The 21,169-nt window shown below is 50.0% G+C and overlaps 1 protein-coding gene across 3 annotated transcripts in view; it reads right to left on the reverse strand.

The window, feature by feature from the left end:
* CHD1 (chromodomain helicase DNA binding protein 1) overlaps positions 1–21,169 on the reverse strand; it is a 1,172,453-nt gene that overhangs the window by 135,979 nt on the left and 1,015,305 nt on the right. For all 3 annotated transcript variants that reach the window (XM_069225994.1, XM_069225985.1, XM_069225977.1), the window contains exon 34: positions 4,619–4,715. In XM_069225994.1, coding sequence (XP_069082095.1) covers positions 4,619–4,715 — 97 coding nt within the window. The remainder of the gene's footprint in view (positions 1–4,618; positions 4,716–21,169) is intronic.

Raw genomic sequence — 21,169 nt, forward strand, 5'->3', positions numbered from 1 at the left:
CACCAAAGAATGGTCAAAACAAAGAGTCGTCTCCGATCAACAGTGTGGTTTCCTCTTATAGACGAACAGGTGTAGTCTCTGGTGAAGTCTTGCAGGTGGTGTCAGGCCACTGGTGAACCTAGTAGACCCAATCCGATCGAAACTGAGCCATCCCCAGTTGGGCCATGGGTTTTGGCTAGTCTGGACTTCGGAAGTTTGCCCGATGGTCGCCACACAATGGTTCTTATCGATGATTTTTCAAAGTATCCTGAAGTGGAGATCATTCCTGCCCTAACGGCAGAGCTTGTGATTTCTGGTCTCGAGAAAGCCATGGCTACCGATGGTCTCATATCAGAGATAAAGACCGACAATGGACCTCCATTCCAAAGTAAAGAACTAACTGAGTATCTTAACCTGGCTGGCACCCGGCACCGCCTTATTACCCCGCGTTGGCCACAAGCGAACGGTGAGGTAGAAAGGTTCATGAGGACTCTGAACAAGGTGATCCGGATCGCTTTAGCTGGTGGTCAAACTGTGGATTATGCTATATTTTCATTTTTGAGGAATTATAGGCAAACGCCCATTCCACCACGAACAGGGCACCTACTCATCTTGCGCTTGGGAGGGCGTCTGTGGATGCCATTCCTCATCACTCTTCTTGGATTCCTCCCGCCGTGTCTCGTGACGTGGTACAGGAGAAAAGGCGTGTGTCTAATCAAAGGGCAAGCCGTGCTCGCCGAGCAGTCCCGTCGGACCTTCGAGTGGGTGATCAAGTGTTACTGAAACAAATTTTGCCAGGAAGCAAATTTTGCACGCCATTTGGTTCCGACCCGTGGCTGATTGTGCAACGAAATGGATCTGCTGTAGTGGCCCGACGTGGGAATGAGACAGTGACCCGCAAGGTTTCTTTATTTAAACGGTTATACCCTTCTGGAGACAGTGTTGGAGAAGAATTTTGTGATGCTGAGGCTGGTGGTCCGTTGTCTCCGGGACCTGGAGGGGACAGCACTCTTTCTCGTTCTCAGGAGCGGCATGACGATGATCCTGGTCCTGTGTGAATAGTGAACAGTTTGTTTTGACATTTCTGGTATTTTTCATTTTTGGGGAGGAATGTGGTGTCGCACGTCAGTGATGAAACCGACCTTCTGACACCCTGCTAAATGCTGGGGGGATCGTTAATTGTGTGTAGTGGTGTGGTGGAATACCCGGATGTTTCCGGAGGGATTCCACCTCTTGTTTCATGTGTTTTGGTTTGCTCCGTGGTTTCGCCCCGGAGCTATAAATAAACCGTGGGCGTGGTCGAAAGGCAGACGGAGACGCTCGCAGCCAGGCATCGAGGCCCGTGCTGCTGGTGAGCGTGTATGCGCGACCTCATCCGACCACGCTGACACGACCGAAACATCCAACAGTGTCGCGCAATCAGGTGTTGAGGCTGTCATAGCCTCAACATAACAAAGACCAGGGGGGTTCCGTAGAGCACTGGGGTTGGGGGGACAAACAGGCACACAAAACACACCCTCAGCGGCACAGGGGCGGCCGGGTGCAGTGTGTTAAGTAGGCGTTTGGTTTGCTATAGAAAGCAATGGAGGGACCCGTGGGTCACTTAGGCGATGCAGGCAGGGCACAAGTGGGCTTCTCGGGCCAGCCACCAACTGGGCTAGGAAGAGGGCCACCTGCTGGTCAATCCTGCACTGGAAGGTGGTTCCTCTCTGTCCTGGGGGCTCGGGTGCAGGTCTTAGTCCAGGTGTCGGGTTCCTTGTTACAAGGCAGTCGTAGTCAGGGGGAGCCTCTAGATCATCTTTGCAGGCGTTGCTGTTGGGGTGCAGGGGGGTCGACTCAGGTTACTCACGTCATCGCAGTCGCCTGGGAGTTCTCTCTGCGGTGTTTGTTCTCTGGAGCAAGAGCCGGGGGTGCAGAGTGAGAAGTCTCGCACTTGCGGCGGGAAGGGAGAGTTCTTTCAAAGTTGCTCAAAAGTCACAAAGTTGTTGCTGTTTTTGAACAGTGCCACTGTTCTCAGAAGTTTCTTGGTCCTTCGGGTTCAGGGCAGTCCTCTGAGTTCTCAAAGGTGGCTGGTCCATGTCAGATGCGTTGCTGTGCCGGTTCTTTGAGTCTGGAGACAGGCTGGTAGGGTTGGGGCCAATTCAGTTGTCGTCTCTGTCGTCTCTGCGGGGCTTTCAGGTGAGCAGTCCTTTGTGTAGGTTGCAGGAATCTGGTTTGCTGGGTTCAGGGTTGCCCCTGCATACTATATTTAGAGGTGTGTTTAGGCCGGGGCAGTAGCCAATGGCTACTGTCCTGGAGGGTGGCTAGACCCTCTTTGTGCCTCTTCCCTGAGGGGAGGGGGGCACTTCCCTATTCCTATTGGGGGAATCCTCCAATCTCAAAATGGAGGATTTCTAAAGGCAGGAGTCACCTCAGCTCAGGGCACCTTAGGGGCTGTCCTGACTGGTGGGTGGCTCCTCCTTGTTTTCCTCATCTCCTCCAGCCTTGCCGCCAAAAGTGGGGGCAGAGGCCGGAGGGGCGGGTATCTCCACTAGCTGGGATGCCCTGGGGTGTTGTAAAAAAAAGGCATGAGCCTTTGAGGCTCACTGCCAGGTATTACAGTTTCTGCAGGGGGAGGTGAGAAGCACCTCCACCCAGTACAGGCTTTGTTCCTGGCCAAAGAGTGACAAAGGGACTCAACCCCATGTGGCCAGAAACTCGCCTGGTTGTAGCAGGCTGGCAGAAACTGGTCTGGGAATGAAAACTGGTGCTGGGGCCTGGTTAGCAGGATCCCAGCTCACTCTTAGGTCAGCATCAATATCAGGCAAAAAGTGTGTGGGGGAGGTAAGACCCCTACCTAGGTAAGTGGAATGTGTAGAGGGGAGTACCAGAAAACCACAGAGGTAAGTAACACAGTACCCCCCCCCCCCCCCTAGCGACCAGGAAAGCAGGAGTAGATGCCGTTCCGACTCCAAGTCATTGGGGATGAGGATCCGGTCGATGTCGATGGTGGGCCCCACCAATGTCGGGAGAGTCAACATTCAAACCGGTGCCGGGTATGGTCTCAGTGGTACGACTGTCATCGGTGCGGATCCGGAGGGGACCTCGGTGGCCGGAGCTGAAGCCGAAGCCTCTGCCGCGGAACCAGAAGGCCCCTCCGACCGAACCACTTGGGCCAGAAGACACTGTATCAGGGTCAGCCTGCCCAAAAATGAGGTGCATGGCCTCATAAAACTCCTTCAATTGGGCAGGAGTCGCTCCGGCTACCTGAAATTGGGGGAAGCACGGAGGGGACCCAGTAGGAGGCTCCGAAGACAGAGGCCTCGAGAGTCGACACTCCTCCACCGTCGCATCAGCCGAGTGATGGGGTGAAGTCGAAGGGTGACTGGGCTGCTTCGACGACTTCTTACCTTTGCCCGAGATTTAGAGGAAGAAGAGTGGTGGTGGCTCCGTGAGCAGCCTTGTGACCGTCCCCTAAAGCGAGACCAGGACCTACGCGGAGTCGAGCACCGGGAAGCCATGAGCTTGGGAAGCCATGAGCTTGAGAAACCACTCTCCCTCAAGGCCTTCAGGTGCATGGCCCGGCACTCGGAGCACGACTTCGGGTCGTGGTTGCGCTCCAGGCACCACAAACAGACCCAATATGGATCCGTCACCAACATCATGAGTGACAGTCCTCGCACGCACCAAATAACTCACCAAAAAACTTGACAAAAGGGTCAAAATCAGTCAAAAAGAGAACAAGGTAGCTCTCTTCGGATCAGCGCATGGCGCAGATAGAAAAGAACTGACGTCACTGCGCTGAGGTGGCATCTATGTACTACCCCCCACGTCACTGCTGCAACTACGACACCGACGCCCGCTGAGTCGACCGGCGCCACCTACCGATACGTAGACGCCTGGGGGGAAATTAATTAGGTAAGGAATCTGCAACTAGAAGTCTCTATCAGATACATGCTGCAGCTCATACTGACACCCTGGTACCCAAATGCCCTATGTACCTATGTACCATATATTAGGAACTTACATGGGAGCACCAATATGCCAAATGTGAGGTGAAAATGGTACAAGTTACCAAGTTAGAAGGGAGGGAGCATAATCACTGGGGTCCTGGTTCACAGGATCCCTGTGAACACAGTCAACTACACTGACAAACATGCAAAAAGTGGGGGTAACCATCCTAGAAAGAGGCTACTTTTCCTCATATATAATAGTCACTGCAGCCTAAACATTAAACCATACTAACTTTCCCTAGGAGTGTAGGCTAATATTTTAAGGCCTGCTTCAGTGGAGAAAAAAAAAAGATACACGGTGGCGGGCAGAGCACATATAGTGGAGCAACCTTTGGGGTCGGGGCCAGCCTCCTATGAAGGTTTGACACAAGATGTTCTCAACAAATGTGGAACTTCGAGAAGCAGTTTTCAGAAGAGATGGAAAGTAAGGTGGAATCGGATATAACAGCATCATTATTATGAATGGACACTATTTTAAAAGCTGATTTAAATTGCATGATTACACAGGTTAATAACTGTGTGGGGGCCTCTTTATATGTACAGACGATTTAGGCTGCCTTCAGATGATCAATACCATTTTTGCTCCGACAACCTACATGAAATTACAAAAGTCTTCTGGAATTGTACAGATATTTTTAAAGTTTTACCTGACACTCCTGACGTTTTTTGATTGCATGCTTATAGAGCTTATGCAGTTTTCTTGCATCAAATTCTGTGAACTTTGATACAAAAATCCACAAGTTTCTGAAAAGGAAAATGAACGCCAATTAGACATATTAGGTATGTAAATGATGCACATAGGAAAGTCATTTTAAAAAATACCCAGCATAACTCTAGCTTTCTTAGTTCTTAAGGCGAGTCATTCTTCCTGTGGCACTATCCTAATCCTCAGAAACATATTCAGAGTGTGTACCACAGCACTGAAACAGTGAAAGAGGATCGATCCCTCGCCTTACTGTCCAAGTTATTTCAGTCTGTTCTACTAGAACATTTTCCTTCCGCTAATTTTGAGTTGTGAATAAAGGGTTAATGAGGGAGTTCTCTGTTCCCGGTGCAGAAAGAGAAGTTATCAACCTTTAACCTATAATCATCAAATTCATAATTAAAGTATTCTGCTACTTCAGATATGCTCCAGACCAAAGTGGGCTTTCCCAGGTGCTTTATAAAGTTACATGTTGCAAAAAATATACCAGAGACAGTTACAATTAAGCAAGAAAGAGTACAATAAGGACAAGCTCAAACATAATTTTAACTCCTATAGTATATGTACGTTTACACACATTATTGAGGATGCATAGAAGAGTCAGTGATCAAAAATTAAGTTAGTAATCCACAAAATGCTCTCAGTCTAGGCAGAATGTCAGGAAACATAACAAAATAGTGCAATATTGATGAAAAAATATAATGTGCTTTATGCACAATTGTGATGCTGTCCTTTTAAGGCTGTAAGCTAAAAAAAAGAAAAAGAAAAACATGCTGTCCTGCATTAGTACATTCTACTCAGTTCTATTTGAAGATTCATTTAAACACAGCTCTGGCAAGAGGAAAATGGTCCGGTTGGTTATAAAAACGATGACTGTCCCATGCACTACCAACTTCAGAGGTTGACAGGGAATGCATTTCAAGGGATAACAAATAGTTATTGGTAATGAGTTGGAACACTTTGGTTAGAAAGGGAATTTCAGACTCTTAATTGGAATAACTATAGATACGTTTGACACAATTTATCTACAAGACACCAGGGGCAGTTCCTCCGCTAAGGCAGAGGAGCGTTGCCCCACTGGATTGTGCGGAAAGGAAAAATAAAATGATAATAACATTATGTTATTAGCATTTTATATTTCCTGGAAGAGGAGGTGAGGGAGGGGGCCAGTGGTGGGCTATGTACACACAAAGTGCCCATATCTGTGTGGCCAGCCAAAAAGACATGAGCACTTTGCATGTTCTCTACCCGGCTGTATAGCACAGCCGAGTGGAGAACATTCCCAGGCTCCCATTCATAGTTTGAGCGGCAAAGCAGGCCGCTCAGACCAATCACGATGCTGATGTTGCTGGTGACAGCAGCATAGTGAGTGCCTGGGAGCCTGGGAACAGGAAGAGGACAGAGGGGGGATGAACGTGTCTCCCCCACAAGTAAGCTTTAAAAAAAAAAAAGAAAATCATCCCTCACCCCCAACCTCACCACCCTGCCTGCTACCCCCATTGACTGGCAACCGCCACTTGAAGATACCTGGGCCCTTTTAATAGCACAAAGACCTGCATTTTAAACGGTTCCAAGCCATGCACTAAGAATTTCAAAGGAATCCTTATTTGGGGGTGGGAAAGGTGGAGGGGACGCAGGAGGGGAGGCTGTTAGTCTGGGTTAATATTTTGTCAAGCCATGTCCTTTAAAATAATGGAATGTTGTAACCCTAACAGTTATTTATTTTGTCTGACCTGAATGGTGGTATCTACAGGCCAGTGAACATTTATAAAAGATCTAGCTGATTATATAAAAATGTATCTAAATAACAAACACTGGACCAGCTGACGACCATTTGGGACAAGGGGGAAATATACTGTAGGCAATTACAATTGTCCCCTTAAGGACAACATAGACCTTTCGAGCAAACACACTGCTAGCGTGCTTCAGATCTGAATTCAGCCACCTTTGTTGACTCTCAAACCAACACCCCTGCAATAGCTAACCAACTTTTACAAACCATGATTACCCATGGCTATACAGCAGTGAATGCCAGAACAGTTCAAGTTACTCTAGCCTTCAGTAGAGGGGATAGATGTTCTAAAATAGATTATATAATCTTTCAGATAAAACACTTGGATCTGGTAAAACTGTTTAGAAAACAGAGCAGATATACTCTAACTACATTTCATTTTATAAAATCAAAAACGAATACCGTTTTTGGTTTGCCCGAAATTAGCGTTTTTAATTATCCAGAAGATGCAACGATAAGCCACAACTTAAATGGGTAAAATGATTGCCAAACTGGAACATAAAATGTATCCTTGTATGACAAATTCTTCTGAGATTTGGTGAAGCAATATTTTGAGTCTCTCTCTCAATGTATTGCTGCTTTTGAGTTACTGCTGAGTACTGTAGGGAGTGAATGATCTAAACCTTCCAATTATAAGAAAAAAACTATTATCTTAACCAGTTGGTTCCACCGTGTGTGCAAGGCAGCCAAGAACAAGCTTTCTGATTTAAGAATAAAATAGTAGTTCTCCCCTATTAGTGCAAAAAAGGGAAGAATATACGTCTTTAATTGCAAACAAGTATACTGAAGAGGTTTGGGAGTCACTTCCAAAGTTTGTCTTTTGACAAAAATGTGGTGGAGTTTTGAGAGTGATATTACAGAATCCAGGGGGCGTGGCTTGGCCACCGGGCAAGATGGCCGTCACCTGGTGAGGCTCTGCCGGGGCCGGGCACTTTATCCGCTTAAACTCATCCTAATCGGGGCGGAAATGGAGCGGACCCCAGGCGCTTCCCCCTGAGAGGTTGGCCGGCGATATCGAGCTGGGTCTGGCTGCTGCGGGGGCCCGGGAGACGGGTGAGCGCCGAGGGGCCTAGCGCTGGTGGCTCTCTGCGCGCGCTGGCTCTTAAGGCGCGCGCGGGCTGAGCGAGGGCGGCGACCGCTTCCCCTGATTGAGGGGCGCGGAGACAGAGGGGCCGGGAACTCGGGGAAGCCGGACCGGCGGTCAATTCGGGCCGCGGCTCCCCCCCCCCCCTCCTCCTTAATACGACGGTGACTGATTCTGGGCGCGGGCCGCTCCCGCCCATCGGAAGGGGTTTCCCTCGGGGGCCCCCGGATCCCGGAGACTCGGCGGAGGGGCGCGGGCCCGGCTGGCAGACGGCGCACACCGACCACTGGTGGAGTGCGCTGGAACCGCGTGAGGCGTATACCTGGAACTGGGCCAGCTTAGGAACCTGCTTGGTGAACTTGAACACTGCCCCCGGCTGCCTGCACAGAAATCTCGGATGTCCTGCGGACCACACATGGAATCCAGCACAGAACTGGGAGCTTGAGCCAGGTAGAGGGCAGACTGGAGGTGTGGCGGGGGTTTGGGGTCCCGGCTGACATGACTCTTCGATCCCGGTGCCCTATGGACTCCGGAAGCCTGAACGCCCTGGATTAGCGGCTTAGTGGCTGGCTGGACCCCCCCCTCCCCCCGCCCTCCTGGGCTGAGTCGTACCCCTGAAACTAACGCAGCTAATCTGGGCCCATGCGTGGAGGTATAGGGGTGTGAGAGAGGTGGAGGCCGCTGGGCGCGCCGGGAGCTGACCAAACGGCTTAGTGGAGCAAGTGAGACAGTCGAGGGGCTGTTTCTTCCGGCGCTGGAAACTTGTTGACCTGGGCGGGCGAATTCAGATTACTTCAGTTACATCATATGGCAATACTGCAAGATGGGTAAAGCAGATAAGCGGCAAGCTAAACTCCTTCTCCGGGGCGCCACTTCCGAACCCCGGCCTGGAGATGCAGACACTGAGGAGGGGTCCTCCGAGATGTCCGTGAGAGCCATGTTCATGGAACTCAAGACCAGTTTGGCCGGAATTGATGCTAAGCTGGATCATGTAACGGAGCGGCTTGACCGCATTAGAGCTCGAGTGGACGACCATGATGCTAGATTTGAAACGCTACAGACTCGCACATCTGATATAGAGGACGCTCGCAGTGGCGATAGAGAACAGATTGCGCAGATGGAACGCCTTATGGAGGTGATACGAAACAAGAATGAGGACCTGGAAGCTCGGTCCCGACGTAACAATATCCGCATCGTGGGGCTGCCGGAGACAACAGATATGAGTCGCATGGAAGACTTTGTCGAGAACATGCTACAAGAGCTGTTTCCTGGAGAGTTGTCGCGGATGCTGGTGATTGAGAGGGCACATCGATCCTTGGGCCCTTGACCTCCGCCGGGCACTCCTCCGCGCCCAATTATTGCACGGTTACTAAATTACAGGGACCGAGACACCGTGCTTCGGCTTGCCAGGGAAAAAAGCCCCTTAACTTTTAAGAACTCCGAAATCAACTTTTTCCCTGATTACACCCCGGGAGTACAGGCACAAAGACGGGCTTTTCTGCCGATCAAGCATACGCTAAGCCAGGCTGGAATAGGATTTGCTCTGTTATATCCGGCTAAATTGAGAGTGAGGCATGAGGGCAAAGTGTTATATTTCACGGATATAAAGCAGGCGAATAAGTTTGTTAAAAGATTGCCTAAACAGCGGGGGGCCGGGGAGGTGAACCCAGAAAACACCTCACTTAGTGACAATGATTAATGCGCTGGACTGGTGACCTCGATATCACTGGAGCTGTGGAGAAATAGGGGTCCGCTACACAATCTGCCCCTGTTATATAGCTAGGGGCTGTCCGTGTACCCTCTCTCCCATACCCTTTTTAGGGTGGAGGGTCGATCGGCGGGCCTATGCCCCCACGGATGAGTCCGGTTCTTTCGTGTTATATCCCCTCAGTTTGGGTTCTGGGGATGGTTGGGTGGGCTACTTCTAGGGTCCGATTGGGGGGCCTGGGTGGGAGGGGGGAGGCGAGGGCAAACTGGGAAATGTTTCTGGTTCTTTTTCTGTTTGGTTTCTGGCAGGCGGTGGGCTGTGTCCATATGCTGGGCTGCGTGGCTGGGGTCTGGATGGGGGATGATGCTTCTACTACTGTGAAATGCTTGACATGGAATGTGCGGGGACTCAATGACAACCAAAAAATCCGGCTGGTGATGGCTTATGCTAAACGACATAGTATTGATATTTGTATGCTTCAGGAAACGCATCTGACGGCGCAGTCGGTTAACAGACTGAGGGCTGGCTGGGTTGGGGAGACTCATCACTCGGCATACTCCAGTTATGCCCGAGGGGTCGCAATCATTATTCGTAAGGGGCTACAATGGCGCACACGAGAGATCATTATCGACCCCAACGGAAGATATGTAATGCTGAGCGGAATGCTGCTGGACAGGGCTTGCCGGCTAGTGGCAGTGTATGGGCCAAATGTGGATGACTCGGAATTCTTTCTGGAAGTGTGGCGCCGGGTGGAGTCGCTGGGAGCTGGGGCTGTGGTTTGGGGCGGCGATTCTAATGTTGTGCTGGATGCTTGGCTGGACCGTGAGAGTGTGGCCAGGATGCAGCACGTTTCAGCAGCAAGGGCACTGACGGCAGTAATGGATAGTGGCGCGCTGGTAGATTTGTGGAGGCGGAGACACGCGGGTGTGCGGGAAGGCACTTGTTTGAATTACTTTCATAGCAGCTGGTCCCGTATTGACCGATGGTTGGGCACTAAAGATGTAGAGGCCTGGACTAGAGCAATTAATCATCTCCCTCGCACGCTGTCGGACCACTCACCGGTACTATTAGATATGGCGCTGCCTAGTGAGTTAAATCCAATGGTAATGTGGCGGTTGCCCGGTGGCGCCCTCCGGGACGACGCCTTCCGAGCGGAGATACGAGAGGCCATTCGGCTATTTTTTGAGGAGAACCGAGGGTCGGTGGACTCCCCGGGCACGGTATGGGAAGCATTTAAAGTAGTGATCCGTGGGGAGTGTCTAGCAAAACAGCATGGGATAGTGAAGGCATTAAGACGAGAGATGGCTGATATTGAAAGGAGGCTTGAGGTACTGGAGCGGAGTCTCGAGGCCACATGGTCAAACGAGATACTTGCGGAAATTAGACGAGAGGTGTCACTGTATGAGGAGGCCTCACTTAGAGAGGTATGCTTCCTCGGGAGACATTCGCGGGCTCGTAGATATGGAGAGGGCGAGAGGGCTGGGAGGACGCTCGCGGGGCTGCTGCGTAGCCCCTGGGCCAGCAATTATGTCACTGAAGTATTAGACACCGACGGGGCCAGGGTGACTGGTACTGGAAGCGTGTTGCAGGAATTCACCAAGTTTTACTCGCAGCTATATGCGCCCCCGGTGGGACTCAGGGTGGCAGATATGAAGGAGTATTTTGAGAGCATTGCGTTAGTGTGGTTTGAAGAGGCACACAGGATGTATCTGGATGTGCCGTTCACAGTGAAGGCGGTGGTCCAAAGCTTACCCGGGGATAAGTCTCCTGGCACTGATGGCCTGACCCCTGCCTTTTATAAGGAATTTGGGGACATCCTAGCTCCCTATCTGCTGGAGGTGTATGAAGAGTCCCTAGCGGTGGGCTCCCTCCCGACCTCCCTCCGGGAGGACTTAATAATAACCATCCTGAAGCCTGGTAAAGACCCGACGCGATGCGATTCATACCGTCCTCTCTCCATGATAAACATTGACAATGAGATCCTTGCAAAAATGATAGCGACTCGACTACAGCCACTACTTTCTAGAATGGTGCTCCCAGATCAATCGGGCTTTGTACCCGGGAGATCCACGAGCCACAACTTACGCACCTTCTTTGCAGTGCTGGGATCACTAGAGACAGACGACGACGTGGCCACTGTGTTTCTTGATGCGGCTAAGGCCTTTGATTCCCTGGCCTGGGAATATATGTTTGCACTTCTGAATCGAGTGGGCCTTAGCGCGCGATTTGTAAATTGGATCAGGCTGCTGTATACTCTGCCTACTGCCAGGCTTCGCCTTAACGGGAGCATATCAGCCCCATTCCCGGTATCACGTGGTACGCGACAGGGCTGCCCGCTGTCTCCGCTTCTTTTTGCGGCTGCTATGGAGCCGCTGGCAGCGGGACTGCGTCAGAGATATAGTAATAGTGGCCTAAGATTCCAGCAGCGCCCTGTCCTGATATCCTTATATGCGGACGATATAGCGCTATATGTGTGCAATCCCAGGCAAAATCTGGATATCTTACTAGATGAAATTGTCCGCTTCGGGAACTTTTCTGGGATCACCATTAACTGGTCAAAATCAATGATTCTGCCACTGACCCCCGGGGTGAGCAGATTTGACTCGTGATACCCTCTGATTTGGGCGGACGGGCCAGTGCGCTACTTGGGTATACACCTGAGCTGCGACGCGGAGACGCTCCGACTTGCCAACTATGAAACAGTGATGACATGGCTGGAGGGCAAGGTGGAGACCTGGATGGCCCTTCCTCTTTCGCTGACTGGCCGCATCGCCATCATTAAGATGGTGGTACTCCCTAAATTTCTGTATCTATTCATAAATCTTCCCCTGCCACTCACTAAAGTTTATTTTCGGCGCCTGAGATCTGCGCTTGTGCGGCTGGTCTGGGCGGGACGACAGCCCCGTATTGCGTGGGAAAAGCTGACGCTGCCGTTTGACCGCGGCGGATTGGCAGCTCCAGACCTGGAGTTATATTACCATAGTGCCCAGGCACATTTCGCGTACTTGTAGCTGAATCCGCCCCGATATATGCCGCATCTTGCTCCGGAGAGTGACTCTGTCTGGCCTGACGGCTTGATAGGTCTGCTTGGAGGGCGGGCACTCCCCCACCCCAGAGGCATAGACACGGTCTCCTGCACTGCGGGAGCATGGAGGGCGTTGATGCGGCGGGCTGGGGTGCAGGCTCCTTTTGCGTCATCACTACCTGTTATGGCGGTGGCTGACGGCCAGATGTTCTGTGATAGAGGTGTGCGTGGGTTTCTGCGGGACGCTGACTTGCAGACGCTGGGAGACTGGGTAGTGGATGGCCGACTGCTGGGTGTTTCTGACGCACTCTTGAACTGCGACGACTCCCCGCTGCGGCGCTTTTGTGCACTCCGTGTTCACTCCTTGCTGCGGGATCGGTTCTTCGCAGAGCCGGCCGCTCCTCCCGAGTTCCGGGCTTTGGAGGCACTGTGCAGTGCGAAATCCCCCTCCAAGCTAATAACCAAACTGTATAATGCTGCGCAGGAGCAGAGTGGCGGCTTGGTGATGCCCGCCCGGGCTGCCTGGGAGAGAGACCTGGGGGAGCCCATCCCGGATGGGATATGGCGTAGCTGTTGTGTTTATATGAGAACATTGTCCCCGAACTATAGACTGCGCTTGCTGCATTTCAAATTCCTACACCGAATATACTATACACCCAGGAAGTTACACTCCATGGGGTTGGTGGCGGACCCCCGCTGCGCCCGCTGCGGAGCCCCGGATGCAGGTTTCTTCCACCTGGCATGGGAGTGTGAGGAAGTATATAAGTACTGGGAGGAGGTGCGACGAGCGATTGCTGACATGATAAAAGAAGAGATAACCCTCTCCCCTAAGGTAGCGCTGCTGGGATATATGGACGAAATGCAGAGCCCGCATAGACGTTTAGTGGGACTGCTTGTGCTCCTTGCCAAGAGGAGAGTAGCGATGTGCTGGGGTAGGGGGGGAGTACCGCGTAGATCGGATTGGTTGTGAGATGCGGCTTTCTGCCATGACCAACTGTTAATATTTTGGGAACTCGTGCCAGAGAGATCACGTCCCAAAAATATTTGGAGCCCTCTAGAGGAATACCTGGCTCTGCGGAATGTGAGTGCTGTGTTATTGATGCCCCCCCACTAGGCGTTTTCTGCTCCCCCCCCCCCCCCCCGGAACATGCAAGATATTTTGACGGGTGATAGTGCTGTGCGACGTGGTTGTGCCCTCCGCTTGCCTATTACTAGAGGTTATCGTAATTGTTACCTGGCTGCAGTTCTCCCCACATGACGGTGGCTGATTAATACCATTGAGTGGTTATGTTGTTCTCCTTGCATGGCGAGACGGAGTGCTGTATCTCTCCTGATATGGTGGACCCTCCTTCTTTATTTCATCATGATTCCCTCCTTTTTTTTTGGAACGGGTCCCGGGTTACTGGCGGGTGGCGAGAGATGTTGGTAGAGGCACGCCTTGAGAATAAGATACCATGATAGCCAAATGTTGTGCAATGACTCTAATATACTTATCCATTCGGCTGGAGTTCTGCTGCATTAATGAATGTTTTCCTTTTTTTGGTTTGTACTTAATTGAATAAAACAATAAATAAATAAAAAAAATAAAAAAATATTACAGAATCCAATTGGTCAGAAGTCGCATGATTCCAAAAGTTCTCAATTGTGTCTTACAGCTGGTTCACAAAGGCATTTTAAGTACTCCCTGTGAACCACCCAACATAGCCGTAATCCTGTTGACCCATTCACTCAATTAAAGGTTCTAAGCTATGAAGTCACCCAAAATAGGGAAAGCTCCAGGTCTTTACTTTGGGCCATTAGATTTCTTCTTACAATATCTATAACTATGTATAAACCAACAACCTAATTCTTAAGCAAAGCAGTCATAAGGTTAACAAGATGAAGTCACTTTCCTTTTGTAATGCTCTTTCAGGTGGATGGTCTAACTGCTGTCTACTCACCTTCACAATATCCCCAGGACCCAGACTGGATCTTCAAGATTTTAGAAGCATTGGTTTGCATGCAGGGAGGTGGCACGGTGCTGGAAGGTGCCAACTTCGTACCGTCTGGAAGTGACAATGGAGTTGAATATAAGTGAAGCCCTTGCATGTTGATGTCAATTTTTGCCTTAAGTGTGGCCGCACTCTTGGACGCAGACCCCAACAAACAATACTCAAAAGTACCAGTGTGCAGATCTTTAATTTAGAAACATTTCAGGTGGAAAAAGAGACCATTCAACAGAACAGGGAGAAGACAGGGTGGTGAGGAATGTGCGGTTAGATAAAGTATCCACCAGAAACAGCATCAGTGAAGGTAACATGTTCCTAAGAAGGATAGTTCTAATAGCAGATTTTTCACCTTTGTATTAGATAGCAATGGCTCAGTACTGTTGCTGCAAACTGGTCGCAGCGCCCTGTGTAGACAGACTTTGTGGAAAGACACCTGGCCACTACTTTGGGGTGGGAGGAAAAGTTTGAATGCAGTCAACTGCAGCCGCTCAATCTCCATGAGTGGAGGTGAATCTGCATGTTTGGGGTGGATGTCCCTGCCAGGCTGCTGCAAAACAAGGTCCTTCCAAACGAGGGAGTCAGATCGGGTGATAGACGCTCATGTTCAGAAGTTCCAGGTACCACACTCTCCTTGGCCAATTCTGAGCTGTGAGGATGACTTGGACTTCTTCATTATGCCTTTCCTGATCTTCTCAACTCTGAGCAGGAGATGCAGTCGTGGAAAGGCATATAGATAGGAGTCCTGTGCTCCAATCTATCTGGAATATGTCCTAAAGAGAGCTTTCCTGAACATTGAAGAAGAAAAAGGATTCACATTGAGTGTTGTTGATGGTGGAAAAGAGATCCAGTCACAGTTCTCCCCATTTCTAGATGTCCTGTGCCACCTCCGAGTCAAACCACCATTTGTGATTCTCCAAGTACCACAGGCTGAGTTCATTCAACCTGGCGATCAAAGATCCTGCCAGGAGATGCCATGACAATACAGCCAAGTCCAGAGGCACAGGGTCTCTTTGCACAGAACCCAGGACAAAACCCCGCTCTGTGTGTTGCAATACCACCTGGCAGTGCCTCCCCTTGAAGGACGGTACAAAATATTTTCTCGGCCAGTTAATGGCCCACTGCTCCAGCAAGTAGATATAAAGGCAGCTTTCCTTCCAGAGATCAGAATCCTCTCATCTGCACCTCTCCCAGATAACCTCCTGTAGGAAAATGCCTCTGTGGGCATGGTTCCCCCTGAACTTTTTGTCTTTTGTTGATGCTAGTTATGATTGAAAGTGTGCTGGGACCCTGCTAACCAGGCCCCAGCACCAGTGTTCTTTCCCTAAACTGTACCTTTGTTCCCACAATTGGCACAAGCCTGGCACCCAGATAAGTACCTTGCAAATGGTACCCCTGGTACCAAGGGCCCTGATGCCAGGGAAGGTCTCGAAGGGCTGCAGCATGTCTTATGCCACCCTGGGGACACCTCACTCAGCACATGCACTCTGCCTCACAGCTTGTGTGTGCTGGTGGGGAGAAAATGACTAAGTCGACATGGCACTCACCTTAGAGTGGCACTCCCACCTCACACTGCCTATGGCATAGATAAGTCACCCCTCTAGCAGGCCTTACAGCCCTAAGGCAGGGTGCACTATACCACAGGTGAGGGCATATGTGCATGAGCACTATGCCCCTACAGTGTCTAAACAAAACCTTAGACATTGTAAGTGCAGGGTAGCCATAAAGAGTATATGGTCTGGGAGTTTGTCAAACACAAACTCCACAGTTCCATAATGGCTACAATGAAATCTGGGAAGTTTGGTATCAAACTTATCAGCACAATAAATACACACTGATGCCAGTGTGGAATTTATTGTAAAATGCACCCAGAGGGCTTCTTAGAGATTCCCCCTGAATACCAGTCCGACTCCTAGTGCTAGGCTGACCAGTCTCTGCCAGCCTGCCACAACCAGACAAGTTTCTGGCCACATGGGGAGAGTGCCTTTGTCACTGTGTGGCCAGGAACAAATCCTGTACTGGGTGGAGGTGCTTCTCACCTCCCCCTGCAGGAACTAACACCTGGCGGTGAGCCTCAAAGGCCACTGGTCCCACTTTTGGCGGCAAAGCTGGAGGAGATAATGAGAAAAACAAGGAGTCACCACCCACCAGTCAGAACACCCCCTAAGGTGCCCTCAGCTGAGGTGACCCCTGCCTTTAGAAATCTTCCATCTTGAGATTGGAGGATTCCCCCAATAGGATTAGGGATGTGCCCCCCCCCCCTCCCCTAAGGGAGGAGGCACAAAGAGGGTGTAGCCACTCTCCAGGACAGTAGCCATTGGCTACTGCCCTCCTGACCTAAACACATGCCTAAATGTAGTATTTACGGGCGACCCAGAACCCAGGAAATCAGATTCCTGCAACCTACACAAAGAAGGACTGCTGACCCGAAAGCCCTGCAGAGACGATGGAGACGACAACAGATCTGGCCCCACCCCTTCCGGCCTGTCTCCAGACTCAAAGAACCTGCACAGCGACACATCAGACAGGGACCAGCGACCTCTGAGGACTCAGAGGAGTGCCCTGAACCCGAAGGGACAAGAAACTCTCGAGAACGGCGGCACTGTTCAAAAACAGCAACAACTTTGAAACTTTTTATCAACTTCTAAAGAACTCACTCTTCCTGCCGGAAGATTGAGACTTCACCCCCAGCTCGAGCTCGAGCTTCAGAGAACCAACACTGCAGTGAGGACTCCCAGGCGAATGGACCTCGTGAGTAACCTGAGACTACCCCCCTGTGCCCCCACAGCGACGCCTGCAGAGAGGATCCAGAGGCTCCCTCTGACCGCGACTGCAACAAAGAACCCGACGCCTGGACCAAGCACTGCACCCGCAGCCCCCAGGCCCGAAAGGAACCGACCTCCAGTGCAGGAGTGACCATGAGGCGGCCCTCTGCCTAGCCCAGTTGGTGGCTGGCCCAAGAAGCCCCCCTGTGCCCTGCCTGCATCGCTAGAGTGACCCCGGGTCCCTCCATTGATTTCTACAGCAAACCCGAAGCCAGCTAAGCACACTGCACCCGGCCGCCCCTGTGCCGCTGAGGGTGTGTTTTGTGTGCCTGTTTTTGTCCCCCCCCCCAGTGCTCTACAAAACCCCCCTGGTCTGCCCTCCGAAGACGCAGGTACGTAACTGCCAGCAGACTGGAACCAGAGCACCCCTGTTCTCCATAGGTGCCTAAGTGTTTTGGGCCCTCCTTTGACCTATGCACCTGACCGGCCCTGTGTTGATGGTGCGGTGACATTGGGGTTGCCTTGAGCCCCGAATGGTGGGCTGCCTATGCCGAGGAGACTGAACTTGTAAGTGCTTTACTTACCTGAGAAACTAACCAATACGTACCTCCCCCAGGAACTGTTGATTTTTGCACTGTGTCCACTTTTAAAATATCTTATTGCCATTTTAACCTATACTGTGTATGTTACTGCTCTAATTCAAAGTTCCTTACTTACCTATGTGGAGTAGCATCCATTTTATGTATTTACTTCAAATTTTGAATCTTGTGGTTCTAAAATAAATTAAGAAAAGATATTTCTTTATACAAAAACTGTTGGGCTGGAGTTAAGTCTTTGAGTGCGTGTTCCTCATTTATTGTCTGTGTGTACAACAAATGCTTAACACTACCCTCTGATAAGCCTACTGCTCGACCACACTACCACAAAATAGAGCATTAGAATGATCTAATTTTGCCACTATCAACCTCTAAGGGGAACCCTTGGACTCTGTGCACACTATCTCTCACTTTGAGATAGTATATACAGAGCCAATTTCCTACACTTACCGTCACCCAAGTTGGAAAGAAGGCAAAAAGGGCCAGGAGGACCCCTCAGAACCATCACCTGTGTTGGAGAATCTTCACAGATCCAGAGTACCGCAGATCTCAGCAGCCGGATGCCGTTGCCTTAGGTGCCTGCAGATGCAGGGGGTTGATGCCTTCACTCCAAGGGAGATTCCTTCTCGCTTCTTTGGTACAGCTTAAGTCTTGCCGACCCCAGAGGATGCACAGCTGTGGAAATGTTACAAGGAGCTAACAGGAGCCATGGAAACAATGTTGCAGGGCGAGGTTGTTTCAGAGTTGCAGTTTTGTTCTGTTCCTGTGCTTTATAGATCTACATTTCTGGGGGTCACTGATGTCACCTGCCTGATCGGACCACTCTGATGCTCCCAGGGGCCTCTGCCCATCTTGGTTTCAAGTGGCCACCTGGAGGAGCTCTGGGGACCACCCCTGGAGAGGAGATGGACAGGGGAGTGGTCACTCCTCTTTCCTTTGTGTAGTTTCACACCACAGCAGGGACCGGGAGTGCCTGCACTGGTGCAAACTGGATTATGCAAGGAGGGCACTAAATGTGCCCTTCAAAGCAAGCCGGTGGTGTGGGAAGGCTACCCCTCACTAGTCTTGTAACACCTATTTACAAGGGAGAGGAGGCTGAACCTCTCTCCCACAGGAAACCTTTTGTTCTGCCTTCCCCTGTTTGAGCTGGTCAAGCAGCAGGAGAGCAGAATCTTGTCTGGTGGGCTGTTCACAGACCCTTGAAGACTGGTAGGAGCAATACTGGGGGCGTCCTCAAAGGAGCCCCCAGAATGCATGGAATCATGCCACCAATACTAGCATCAGTATTGGGGTATGATTCCGACATGTTTGATACCAAACATGCCTAGGTTTGGAGTTACCATTATGTAGCTGAACCATAGCTAGTGACCTGTGGCCAGTACATAGCTAAAATGGCTTCCCCCGCACTTATGAAGTCCAGTGTATTGGAACTGGCGTTTATTGGGGCACCTCTGCTCATGAAGGGGTGACCACACACACAGGGACCTGCACCTTGCCCTTAGGGCTGGAAGGGCCTGCCATAGGGGTGACTTACAGTTGCCAGGTATAGTGACCAGCAGTGAAAGGGTGCATGCACCTTTACACGCAGGCTGCAAATGGCAGGTCTGCAAAGACAGTGTGCATGGTTTCCCATGGGTGGAATAATACATGCTGTAGCCCATGGGGGACCCCTGATGTACCAATGCTCTGGGAACCAAAGTACCATATACTAGGGACTTACAGGGCTACACCAGTACGCTAATTGTAGGGTGTAAAGGGTACTAAGGAAAATACATTTAGAGGAGAGAGCACAATCACTGGGGTCCAGATTATCAGGATCCCACTGAAAACAGTCTAAGCACACTGACAACAGGCAAAAAGTGGGGGTAACCATGCCAAAAGAGAGACTTTCCTACATCCCGCTATGTCCTTGTTGATTCTTAGACACAGGGAGTAAACACGGAAGCCACTCCAAGTACATATGCTGAGCACTGGTCAATACGAGTTCCCCAGCTACATAATGGCTTCTCTGAAAATACGGATGTTTGGTATGAAACATCTTGTCTTAATAAACCTTTACTGATGCCAGTGATGGATTTATTATTACATGCACCCAAAGGGAGCCTTAGAGGTGTCCCCCTGAAAACCTACCTACCAGTATGTGGACTGACTACTTTTAGTCAGTCTGCCGCAGCCAGACATGAACCTGACCCCCTAGGTTGGCAACCTTTGCTCTCAGGCGGTCAGAAACAAAGCCTGCTCTGGGAGAGGTGTTTACATCCCCCACCAAACAGGATGTCCTGCCAATCTGCATTCTAAGGCAGGTTGCTTCAAAGAAGCCCACTGCCCTTGGTATGCAGATCTGGCTTTACTCAAAGGAGAGATGCAGATCCTGGACCACAGTGAAAACAGATTTTGGACACTAGTCAATGAAAAAACGTATTAACATTACATTTCTAAATGTCCTACTTTTAAATACCATGCTCCCTACTTTCTGGGATACACAACCTACACAGGGGTATATTATTAATATTTAAAATTAAACTGTTCAAAAGGGGTTTATTTTGACAGGTCACAGCCTGAAGCCATGTTTACACTGTCACCATAGTGGATGGCACAACATGCCCTAAAGTTCACTAGTGGTATTTATTTAAAATGATCCCCTAGTGAACTTCCCCTTTGTTCACAGCCAACCTTCCCTGGCCTTTTTCTACAGGCTTGTAATATTACTGTATAAAAACAAATTTTCAGAGTGATTCTCTATTTCTGTTGTACTGTAAGAAAATCATAAAAGGTTCACCAAACTCTTCATTAACCTGATCAAATTATAGTTTAGTTCTCATATACTTTATTAGCATACCTGCTGAGAATGAGAAATTCGGCAGTAGGAAATCTGCCTTCTCTGCGTGCTATCCCAGATTTTTCTCCTTTAGCTGGACCCTATATTTTGGCTAGCTTTAGAACACTTTAACCCTCTTAAACAGTGGTAAAGTGCCTGTGCTCTCTCTTAAAACATTGTCAAATTGGCATACTCCTAATTGGTATATTTAACTTGCCTTTAAGCCCCTTTATATGGTGCAAAATATAACCAAGGGCCTGGGAATTTTAATAGAAGTTGTTTATTGCGATTCTTTTCTTTATTTCCACAGAGGAAATGCAGTGTGCCTTTCTCTTTTTGGTTTATTATTTTTATTCATTGTTTATTCCCAAACCCCTTTTCCTTGTAGGTACTCCTTTGACCAGATCTGTATTACTAACAACAGACTGATGGTGGTGTGCTCATGAGGGATTGTGGGTCCATGCTCCCTCTGCTTCTGAGCACAGAGAAGATCACGTTTGGAAATACCTGGCTCTAACAAATGCTTGCCAATATCGTCCAAGCAGACAGCTAGTACTGATAGAAGGAAGAGTGGGTCTGGCTGAGGAAAACATCCTTTTTTTAAATTCTTCAATGTGTTTCAACTCCCTATCAGGAGAAGTCATAGGAAACTAGTATGGGTTTATCCTACTTGTGGACCCCTGGCAGCTAGGTTGCCAGGAATGTAATGCTGAGCAAGAAGA

Source organism: Pleurodeles waltl, chromosome 1_1 (genome assembly GCF_031143425.1).
Source record: "Pleurodeles waltl isolate 20211129_DDA chromosome 1_1, aPleWal1.hap1.20221129, whole genome shotgun sequence".
In the NCBI taxonomy this organism is placed as follows: domain Eukaryota; kingdom Metazoa; phylum Chordata; class Amphibia; order Caudata; family Salamandridae; genus Pleurodeles; species Pleurodeles waltl.